Genomic DNA, 12,299 nt, shown 5'->3' with positions numbered 1-12,299 from the left:
AAGCGGTGTATGTGGACTCCCAGGGGGTAGAAGGGCGGGGCCCAATAGGGGTAATAGAGGTTAAACCTTTAAAATCCTTCGACAATCGGGATAAAGGGATTTAATCCTTATTTAGTCTGGACCAAGGTGTCTCAATTTTGTATAAACGGTTGGTATGACCCCTAAGGTCATAGTGTTGGGACTCTGTTTGAAGTTTGTTTTCGCTATATCGCAAGTGCTGGGACCAAAGCCAAATCAGCTCGGGATTGGACAAGACTTTGGACAGTAGTCGAGCGACTCGGCGATGTAATGTACAAAATTCGCCATTCCGTAAAATCAAAGCCAGTAGTAGCACACGGGGACAATTTGGACCATACAGTGGTACAGTAGCAATCCAAAGCAGGGACATCAGGGTCACCGCTTGCCCAGCAGGGACCTGCACACCTATCAAAAAAGAACCTGAGGATTTGTACTTGCCAGGTCCAACCGCTGACACCCCATGTTGTCAGGACAACGCGCACTGGTAGAGCCGTAATAAAACCACAGCGCTATCAGTAAGGACACCATTTAACCCTTGGAGTATTAACTACAGATTAAAAACTAATGAACAGCATCAATGAGGATCATGGAGGACAAAGTAAAGCCGTATGCGGTAGAAGAGGGACCGGTGACAAGCGATGGACAGGCCGATATCCTGGAAGGGCTCCTCCCCGACTATGATGAGGATCTCATCAATCTTAATGCAGAACTATACGAATATGAAGACTGTCCTTGTGACCAATCTGAGTCACCAAGTCCAGCGTCAACATGGGCTTACACCACCAGTGATACAGGTAGCGGAATGTCACATGGATACCCCTGATATCTTTGGCCCGGAACGGTGAATATAACTGAATGATTCTTTTGAATTTTTATTAATACCAATCACTAGTGTTTTGCAGAAACATGAACATTCGAAACGGAGCATTTTGTGGATTTACAACATTAGAATTACCTATCAAGATCGCTGTAATCTTTGGGAAAGTATACCGAACATGAAACTCGAACTGTGATTTTAGTTGTGACTCAATTTTATTTGAAACTGGAATTAATTATTCTGTGGATTATACTCTGGTTAAATATATATTACTCTGGTTGGATATATATATAAGTAACGCGGTAACAAGGTTAGATAACGTTTATAAGAGTTAGCAAAATATAGGGAACACGGGTGAATTTTAAATTACTGATAACATATTTTGACCGGTGGCTATGACACATCGTATATACTAATGATATCTTAGTCTATAATATGAAAACAATTTGAACTAAGATATGTTGTATATGTGTTTAAATGCCCAACAACAGATATGTCTATGAAAGTTATAAAAAAAGAATACTGATTGATAGGGAAGTGCAAGATATGAATGAAGTATGGAGATATAAAATGGATATATATATATTCCAGACCCCACCGTTTTTACAAAATTGAGTCCCCTTAGCCCAAGGATGCTCCAGACTAAATAAAGATAAAATCCTCTCAGTCATACAGAAGATATATGAAGAATTTGCTATGTTTCCCCTAATGCCCCCCGCCCTTCTGACCCCAGGCGGGCCACAGTCACTGTTTATACAAAATTGAGTCCCTTTTGCCCAAGATCCTCAAGACCAAATTGAGAAGAAATCCCTTCATCCCTACGGTAGAAGAAGTATTTTTAAAGGTTATACCTCTATTTCCCCTATTTGGCCCCGCCCTTTTGCCCCCTAAGAGACCCTACCCACTTCTTATACAAAATTGGTTTCCCTTTACCCAAGAAATGCTCCTCACCAAATATGGACCAAATCCTTTCATTCCTTCAGAAGAAGGATCTTAAACAATTTGATATTTTCCTCTATAGAGCCCCGCCCCTCAGACCCACGGTTTATACAAAATTGGCTCCCCTTCACCCAAGGATGCTTCAGACCAAATATGGAACAAATCCTTTCAATCCTACAACAACAACAAAAAAAAAAAAGATTTGTAAAGAACATTGGGCCCCGCCCCCTACGGAAGAAGGATTTTAAAGAATCTGCTATACTTCGCCTATGAGGCCCTGCCCCTCATACCCCAGGGGGGCCAGACCCACCATTTATACAAAATGTGCTCCCCTTCCCCCAAGGATGCTTCCGACTAAATTTGGTCAAAATCTACTAGGTCGTTCAGGACAAGTAACATTTTAAAGGCAAAGTTGACGGACGGACGATGGACGCTGCGATATGGTATAAAACTATGGGCGGCCGTTTTAGGATAAAATACATAAACTACTTAAGTGCAAAAACTTTTGCACTTAAGTGCAAAAAAACCAAATGACCATTATGTACTTTTTCAACTTAAGTGTAAAAGATTTCCACTTAAGTTAAAAAAAAAACATTTGCACTTAAGTGCAAAAAACACGGAGAGGATTCCCTTAGAAATTCACACATAGAAGTCATAATCGACTGTTCCAAAATAAAGCTTAATAATTGGTCGACCAATCAGCAGTGTTCTATCATTTTCCGGTTCATATGATTAATCTGAAGGTATTGCTTTTTTCAACCTTGTTCATCAATATTTATGAATATTGGAAGACATGTTGGCACTTGATGAATGGGCCTGTTCTAGTTTATTTCTAATGCTGATTGTTCAAATTGTTTAAAGGTTACCTGAGTAAAATAAGTTAAAATTTTCAGTACATTTGACCTTATGATTCTGTTTCACAGATGCAATATGGTTAGCCAGCACCTTTGCAGTTTCGATATCTTTTAGGTTGTAATATCATAGCAAGGTCGATGAGAAAAAAATAAAGATATACATTATAAATTATGTAAGGGTCATGAAGTCATATTCATTGTATGTTTAAAAGCTGTGCATTGTAGGAATTTGGCGATTCCTTAGTCCTCTTTAATCACAAAATAAAAGTGACAAACAAGATTTGATGTAGTATGTATACCTTTGTCCTCAATGATTGATTCACCATATACAAAGACTTGGTTATATCTACAGCCATCAAATGCAGACAGTGTTATCCAAAGAGAAGAACAACCAGCTGCAAGACCAGTAGCAACTCCAGAGGTACAGTTCAACAAAATAACCTTCAAGTGTGAATTATTAGCTCCCCTTGCCTAATAGGTTAAGGACAGAGATGGTTTATGCCACACTAGGGTATATGTCCTGTATCAATAATTTCTTGAAAGTGCTCCTCAAACCTAATCATTTAATTGAATTCTGTAGTTCATGAATAGTATAACACCACTTCGGTCAGACAAATAAGTCCTAAAAGTGGAAGTGTGAATTTAAAAATCACAACTCCTTAATATGGTGAATGTTGTTTCTTTTTAATAAATTTGGCATGGAATATTGGTTTCTACAACAAATGACCTTGACCTATTTAGAGAACCACATGAGTAGCATATACAATAATTTAATTGAAAACTAAATAAAATTCAAATATGGCCTAACCGCTTAGTGAAGGCAAAGAGTGTGGTAAGGCACACTTAAAAAAAATAAAAAAAAATAGATTGATTAAAGATGCCTAAAATCCTTGTAACCATACATTTTAGAATTTGTGTGATAAACTTACTGATTTAAAATAAAATCATTTAGATTTTAAAAAAAAAGGATTTGTTTTAAATAAACATATAACATTGGGATTGGCATGGTATACAATTTCTGTGATCACCAGGCAGCTATTATTTAACTGCAACATTTCGATTCCATTGAAACACCAAATCAAAATTTATTTTTATTAAGTTAATGTTGGAAAATAAAAGTAAATGAAAGAAGTGCAAATATAACCTAAATGAAAGCAGGTCAATAATTAACCTACATTCTTTGCAACTAAACTGGTCCAAATTTCTTATTTAGCCACCCATTGGGTTACTGCATCCACCATCACGGGAACTGGAAGAGGATCATTCCATTGTAAGTATAAAATGTACCACTGATATGAAAACGCAAGTCTGTTGATGTAACAACATCAAGGCTATCAGATTGATTTCCTTTCACATTTTCAGCCAACCAGCCTCTTGTAGTGGGGTGTTCAAAATGCCTCATGTATTTGGTCTGTGTGTGTCTTTAAACAATTGTTGTTACGACCATATTTTGAAATTTTAACAAGTATATTCACCTTTGTTCATAAATTTACTTTATAAAACAGTTTTAAAATACTGGACTGAGGGGAAGTGTCCAGTAGAGGGAACATTGTAAAAAATGTTTAAAACCTTTTTCCTTCATTTTATTCGGAGGGATTTTAACCAAATTTTATGTAGAGTAGAACATCTTTTGGGCGAAGGGGACAAACTTTTGGATGAGTAGATGGTTACTTTTAGGGGGCTTAGTATGTCCTCAATGTCTGTTGATCCATATACAAAGACTTGGTTATATCTACAGCCATCAAATGCAGACAGTGTTATCCAAAGAGAAGAACAACCAGCTGCAAGACCAGTAGCAACTCCAGAGGTACAGTTCAACAAAATAACCTTCAAGTGTGAATTATTAGCTCCCCTTGCCTAATAGGTTAAGGACAGAGATGGTTTAATCCATAATTTCTTGAAAGTGCTGCTCAAATCTAACAGTTAATTGAATTCTGTAGTTCAGGAATAGTATAACACCACTTGGGTCAGTCAAATTTGTCTTAAAAGTGAAAGTGTGAGTTTAACAAGAGGCCCAAAGGGCCTGTATCTGTCACCTCGATATATGTTTGTGGTACTTGATATGAGGTAAAGTTATAGCACTCCTTGGAAGGTACTGTATGTAAATGAAATTTCTGAAAGATTATTCCACCATTTCTGGAGCTATAGTGAGAACAATCTTCAAATGTCAAAATCCAACATGGCGGTATTGTGGCCATCTGGTTTTAATGAATAAACCCTTATAGTAACAGGCACTACTAGACAACTTGATTGAGACAAAATTGAGATAAAATCCCATAATCCCTATGGTAGAAGAAGGATTTCAAAGGTTTCACTCCTATTTCCCCTAGTGGGCCCCACCCTCTGCCCTACACCCACACCCACCTTTAATACAAAATTGAGTGCCCTTGTAAATGAAAGAAGTGCAAATATAACCTAAATGAAAGCAGGTCAATAATTAACCTACATTCTTTGCAACTAAACTGGTCCAAATTTCTTATTTAGCCACCCATTGGGTTACTGCATCCACCATCACGGGAACTGGAAGAGGATCATTCCATTGTAAGTATAAAATGTACCACTGATATGAAAACGCAAGTTTGTTGATGTAACAACATCGAGGCTATCAGATTGATTTCCTTTCACATTTTCAGCCAACCGGCCTCTTGTAGTGGGGTGTTCAAAATGCCTCATGTATTTGGTCTGTGTGTGTCTTTAAACAATTCTTGTTACTACCATTTCTTTGAAAATAATGAAGTGACTTTTTATCAAATCTCACAAGTTCATCCTCTTTGGTCCTTAATAGATTTATTGATTTATTTTGATTGAAGACTGATATTTTTTTTTAGATAAATGCAAGGTAGTCATGTTGAATTTCAACATTAAAATATGTTTACTTTCATGTTTTATTTGTTTGTTTAGCCTCCTGACACAACTGCCACCACAACACCTGTCACTGCTCCCCTACCAGTCATCAGAAGAAGAAGACTGAGACTGCATCGAAGACGTGTGAGTTGAATTAAACTGTTTTCATTAACCTTAAGTCTTTCAAATGGTTTGTGAAATGGTTTGCTTTTAGTGAATTTTTTTTTTTGTATAAACAGAGACTGTGGCTGCCATTTGGGGCAGAGATGCATGTGGGTCCCAATATGGGAAATAGAGGGAACATTTAAATCTTTTTTACCAATGAAGGACCAAATTTTTTATTGAGCATCTTTAAGAGATGGGGATTCAATTTTGTATAAATGAAGGCTGTGATCACCCCCACCCCTGCACCCACCTACATCCCTTGGTTAATGATACAGGCTCTCTGGGCCTCTTGTTCTATAATGGTTGAAAAGTTAATGATACAGGCTGTCTGGGACTCAAAATATAAAGACTTTTTATTTGTCATACAGGAACCAACTGACACATCATATACAGACATTGATACTCCTGGTGAGGTAAGTTATATCATAGCTTTCCTTTGTGACATAACTTGGTATTGGGAGCTTCTGTCCATCCGCACTTTGGTTTCCGTATGATAACTTGCTTAAATATAATGAAACTTGGTATACATGTACATAATGCAAAGACTAAGCTTCATAGTTGAGCAAGATTCTGGTGAAAGCTTGAGATGGATTGCTGACAAAAATCAAAATCAAAATAGGTTACATTGATGATTTCTGTTAAATTAGTGTCCCTCATCTTAGCATTGAAGGGTCCTTAGTAAATTGATAATGTTTAATTGGGCGTGACTAAGTTCTCTTACAAGCAAAAACTGAAACTGCACATTAACCTTGTACATTTTTTTTAATCAAAAAGAAATTCAAATGGAAAAACTGTTAAAAATTAATATTATTAAAAAAAGAAGACAGTTTAAAAATAAATTCATGAAATTTGGTATACACTCTTGTTATGTAACTGTATTATTTTGAAGAGATAAGCTAATCTTGTGTTTTTAAAATAATATGGAATCAACTCAAACTTGGTAAATAACCCTACTTACATTTGATATTATTTCAATATCATTCATTCTGTGGAACCATTCGACATTAAAAATTACTCATAATTTATATAAGATTCTATTCTTAAGTATGATACAATAAGGAAGATAATGACATTTTCATGACAACATTTCATAACCTTTTGAAGTGTTTAACTTCAAAGAATTTTTACCAGATATTGGGCACTATTTTTTTTTTTCCAAATTGGAATTAAAAGATTCTTAATTCATTTTCTGTAAAAAGCATTTAAACTCATTTTGTTCCTTTCAGGTATCAATCAGGCGCTCTTCAGCTATCAGGGCAAGGGAAACTATACGACAAAATGCCAGAGTAATAATGGTAAGCATCATCATCCCCGAACAATTGTCTATATCAGTTAGGGCCTTTTTTAATTAATAATAAAACATTTGGTAAAAAAATTCTATCCACTTCGATCCAGTCATTGACTCACTGAAATGAATAAATTAATTATGTCTCCCCTTCCAATGAAGGTTATCTTATGAAACTTGAAGTATACCTGCATTTGAGCCCAAGGTCAAAGGTTCAATATGTGCCAAATATTCAGGAACATTTTGCCAGGGCTGTAACTTTGAAACCATTAAAGATGTTATGATGAAACTTGTAGTATAACTGCATCACCTAAAGATGATGTGCAATGCAATGTCATTAGGTCACTGTGGCATTTACCTCAAGGTAAAAGGTCGAAAAAGTCTGATTGTTTCAAACATTTAAAGGTGTATGCCAAGGTGATGCCAATGGTCCCTCATTGTGTCTTATTAAGACTAAACTTAGTGGAACTAATAGTAAAATACAACAAATTAAAATAAGTGCACAACCCCCTCCCTCCCCCCAAAAACCAACAAGGGGTACAGCACTGACTGAAATTTCCTTTAAATCCTAAAGGGATTCTTCTCAAATATCACACGTAAAGGTTCTCATGTTTAAATTTGATAAGGACAATACCCTATGATGTTGAAATACTGTTCTATTTCAGTCAGGAGAAGAGACACCTTCAACTGAAGGTAACCAAACCCCGGAGATGAGTCCTCTTTTATTGGACATCACTGATAGCCCTACAAGATGTTCAACCAGTGCACAAGGCTCCCTCTCACGTGTGTCTCCCTTACAAGCAGGTATGGGTACTGATTACTGAATATTTTAAATATGTTTAATTTACGAAAAATATTAAAATCTCTGGCTGAAAGTACTTATTTGCTTTTTTAAAAGTCACATTATTTGTAGTGTATAATTAATTAAATAATGCAAATGTTGCATTGCCCTTCAATACTTTAATACCAAGATGAATTTGCTATTTTAAGTTGTTATCACAAATAGCAGTTTTATTAAAATTATCAATCAATCATTGTATCATATCTGAAGTTATGTTATTTTCAATCCTGGCAAGAAAAAATGGAGCATTTACTATTTTTAAAAGATTTGGTAATCATTTATTGTGCTTAATGACAGAAGTGAAATTATATAAAAAAAAAATTACCAGCATTGTATGGTCATTATCAAATAGTCAAGACTAGTAAAAGATGGAATAATGTTGCATCTTATTTTGATTTATATTCCATCAAACATTGCAAAGAGTTTGGGAATTGCATCAGTTTTATTATCATGATATGTAGTTGTCCTTTCTTAATCAAATTTTTTGAATCAAGAATTACCATTTGTTATATACACTATCTACACCTGATCAGACTTTGGAGTTATGAATGTAAAACACTTGTGTACAGGGTATTTCACCTCAATAGAGTTTTTATTACAACATAATAGAATATTATATTATATTCATCTCTAAAGTTCATTGCATTTTGGTTGATATTAGTCAAGGTTATAGGGTCAAAAGTAACACTTGACCTCCATTAAGTAAAAAGAATATGTACAAGATATCTCATATCTCAGGCCCACAGCAGATTTATTTCATATTAATACTAGAGGTAATACTAGACCTACACTTGATAAGATTTTGGGGTAATCAGTTAAGGGTTAAAAGTCACACTTGACCACTTCTGAAACGCTCAACAAATAAAATTGATATTTTTTACATGATCTTGTGGTTATGTCAGGTTCAGATTTTGGTGGACATTGCTCAAAGTTAAAGGGTCAAAGGCCACACTTCACTTTGTTGGGGGCAAGATATTTACGTGTGCCTCTGCTTTCCTAACTTTCTTTTTAATATTTGGTTATTAATTATTGTAATGTAATCCTGTTTGGATATTCCCTCACTCATCTTATCTACTAGTCTTAACTTGTTTCACTCATATATTTGTATTATTATGTTCGATTCAGTCGTCTTTGAAAAAGGTTATAGCCTGTGTCTTTTACTCATTGAACCAAAAGGAATTGTAAATTTTACACTATATCAAAGAGAATGGGTTGTGTCTTCATATTACTCACAATACAAAATAGGTATCATCTTTCCTCAATCAAATTGTCAGGTCTAGTTAATAAAAAGCTACAAAATTACCCCAAAGAAATATTCCAGGTTAATATCAGGTTTCTATGTGTTTCAGCACTTGACAGACTAGATGCTGTCTTTTCGGACACACAGCAGGTCACCGTGAGAAGAGACCACGTGTTTGAAGATCTTATGGACCTGTACAAGGATCCTGGGGTGTTACAGCACAGACTCGGGGTCACCTTTGCTGGGGAGTCTGGAGAAGATGCAGGTGGCCTTACAAAGGACCTGTTTTCTACATTCTGGGAGCAAGCCTGTTCTAGATTGTTCACAGGTGAGGATGTGTTGGTTCCACACCTCCCTCCACACAGGTTTTCTCAGGCCAGTACCATTTATCCAGTCTTGGGGAGAATTCTTTGTCATGGTCTTGCCTTGACAAAAGGTTTCCCCTTGCAGATATGTCGAACTGTCCTGATAAGCACTGCTCTGGGTCAGATTGCGGAGGATAAGAAAATTATTTTAGAGGATTTCTTATTGTTTGTGTCTGAGCACGAGCGCGCTTTGACCTGGAAAGGGCTAGACTCTTTCACGTCATTGACTTCTGATGAGCTTTCTCAGTTGACAAACATGTTTGCCAGGTTCTCTATGTCGGTCATGCCTACACAGGACAATTTCAGACGGCACATAGAGAATTTGGCTGCATGTGAGCTGACTGGGAAGCCTTTGTTCCTGTGTCAGCTGATGGGCTTAGGCATCCCTGAAATCTACAAGGATGTCTTTTTCCATCAGGTGACACAAGGTGACCTGTTGTCTTTGTGTGAAAGACTGACGCCTACCCCTTCTCGTGTCATTGGCCTGTTGAAGACAGAGAATGACCTATTGCGACCTGAGGAAGAGCGGGTAGTGTACTTCTTGAAAGACTTTGTTTATTCATTGTCTTCAGAAGACCTTTCCCGCTTTTTGCAGTTCGTAACAGGGTCATGTGTAATGCCAACTTCCGGTGGTATCACTGTCTGCTTTCATCATGCACAGGGCCTGTTGAGATACCCTATTGGTAGAACTTGTGGCAATGTCATAAGTGTACCAATAGAGTATGATACTCTGCAGGAATTCAAGAGAGAGTTCCTTAGAATTATTAGGAATGACGAATCATTCAGAATGTTTGTTACTTAAAGAATGATGTTTTTCCAAATTAACTTGAGATCTCTCTCTGTCATTTAAGCAAAACAAAAGCATGCATAACAATCACTCCTTGCCTCAAGTATTTGAGGTTCCACATGACGCTTGTCAACCAGTACTTCCAGTTTAATTATCAGGGCAAAATTAATTTGTTATCTAAACTGTGATACTGACTAGGCAACAGACCTATCAACCAAGTATGGAATGATTACTTTGTTTTGATAAAGACAATATGATTATACGCCAAGGAAAAATCAAATGTTTAGGTTTTTTTTTGTTTGTTATAGGCCTTCCCTCATCTGTAAATCCCTTTCATTACCAATTGTATTTATAATTTGAAAAATACAATGCTTCATGTGTGGAAAAAAGGAGTGACAACAAGTGGGTGTTATTATCTTATTATAAGTCATATTGTGAATACTGCTCATGATATTTAATAGTGTTTTTTTGTTTGTATGTATATATATTTTTAATCATTTCTCTGTAGTTTTGTACACATTTTATCCATTATTAAAGTTTCGTTTTTAGCAAAATGGATATATTTTTCCCCAGAAAGTATGTAGTTGTTTTTAGTTCTGCTTGATTGTTGTGCAAAATGCGTTAAGTTAATCTGTACATATGACATCATTCCTGCTATCCATGTCAATTATCCTACTGAAATGTTCTGCAATTTTCAGTAATTTGTTTTCAAATGAATTGGTTCCATTGTACGTTTTGTACCGACACAAATTACAACTCGATACTTGTTTATTTATTTATTTATTGTCTTTTATAGTAAAATCATGTCTTGTGTTGTTGAAAAAAAAGGAAATTATTCAATTGATTTCTCCGAGATATTTGGTCAGAATGTTTGGGAATAGTAACAGGAAAAGCATTAAAATCAGGTTTATGAGACATTTACTAAAAAAATGTGAACAAGTCACTAATAACAAAAGTTAAGTCTCACTTGTGTCAGATGGAGCTATAGTTTCCTAATGCATTGAAATTATTTGAAATATTAACTGTATTTTTATTAATTTTTTTGTAAGAGAGAAGAAACTTCTGTAGGAAAACTGTACCAAGTCCCACCATTTTCTTTGTATATGGGAATTTTAATAGCAGTTCATATATGTTGATTAAGCAAACACATCAGGTGCTAGGCTCCCATTATGTAAGTAAAGATTCTTGATAATGATTCCTTTTTTTGAAATGATTAAAGTGAAATCTAAATTTTAACAAAATATTTATACTTATTTGCACCTTTCCTCATTTTTCATTTTTTAAGTGTTGCCTTTTTACTGTCCTTTCTCTTAGCTAAATCAATTTCATACTTCATATCTGTGTTCAAATTCTATGTCTCTTTTTATGTATTATTTATGTTTTATTATATTGACCTTTGATAACTGTTGATTTGTCATCCTGAATTACAACATTGCTTATGATTCATGTCATGTCATTGAATAAAATGTACAAATAGTCATTATGTAGTCATTGTTTTATATCTATAGTCCTTGTTATTTTAAACACAAAAAAAAAACAACTAAATTTGTTAGGGGATACTTAATCATGGTGCCCTTTTAAACAGTGAATATTATTTTTACACTGCAAAAACAAGTTACTGTATCCCAAACATGCAGGACATTTCAGTTGTTCATTATTGTGGTTTGATGTAGACACATTGTTCAATAAGGAGAATCCTACAGATGTGTTCTAAAAATTCTCCAGTGGTCACCTGATGCTGAATGTGTACATGACGGTTTCAATGAAGTTATGCATGTTACTTAATGACTGTTCCCATCATGTTGAGTATGCCACAACAATAATGTTCCACTCATATTGTATGTTACTATATAACTGTTCCAATCATGTTTATATATTACATGACTGTTCCCATAATGTCATTTATGTTACATGTCTGTTCCCATGATATTATGTATATTTCAACAATACTACACACATACAACATGACGGTTACCATCATGTTGTGTCTGTTACTACACGACTGTTCCCATCTTGTTGTGTCTGTTACTACACGACTGTTCCCATCATGGGGTGTCTGTTACCACACGACTGTTAACATCATGTGGTGTCTGTTACTACACGACTGTTAACATCATGTTGTGTCTGTTACTACACGACTGTTA

General features: G+C 35.4%; 1 protein-coding gene across 1 annotated transcript; it reads left to right on the top strand.

The window, feature by feature from the left end:
* Positions 1–604: 604 nt before the first annotated feature.
* LOC110449116 lies at positions 605–9,897 on the top strand (the record flags this gene model as incomplete). Its single annotated transcript, XM_021495749.1, has 11 exons — positions 605–822; positions 2,698–2,707; positions 2,981–3,049; positions 3,842–3,898; positions 4,367–4,435; positions 5,113–5,169; positions 5,530–5,616; positions 6,006–6,050; positions 6,864–6,932; positions 7,588–7,726; positions 9,113–9,897. Coding segments are annotated over exons 1-11 (1,605 nt in total), but the record flags the coding sequence as incomplete, so codon positions are not given.
* Between the last annotated feature and the right edge of the window lie 2,402 nt (positions 9,898–12,299).

The sequence above is a fragment of the Mizuhopecten yessoensis genome, unplaced genomic scaffold (assembly GCF_002113885.1).
Source record: "Mizuhopecten yessoensis strain PY_sf001 unplaced genomic scaffold, ASM211388v2 scaffold4503, whole genome shotgun sequence".
NCBI lineage: Eukaryota > Metazoa > Mollusca > Bivalvia > Pectinida > Pectinidae > Mizuhopecten > Mizuhopecten yessoensis.
This window is presented reverse-complemented; position numbering and strand designations above follow the sequence as displayed.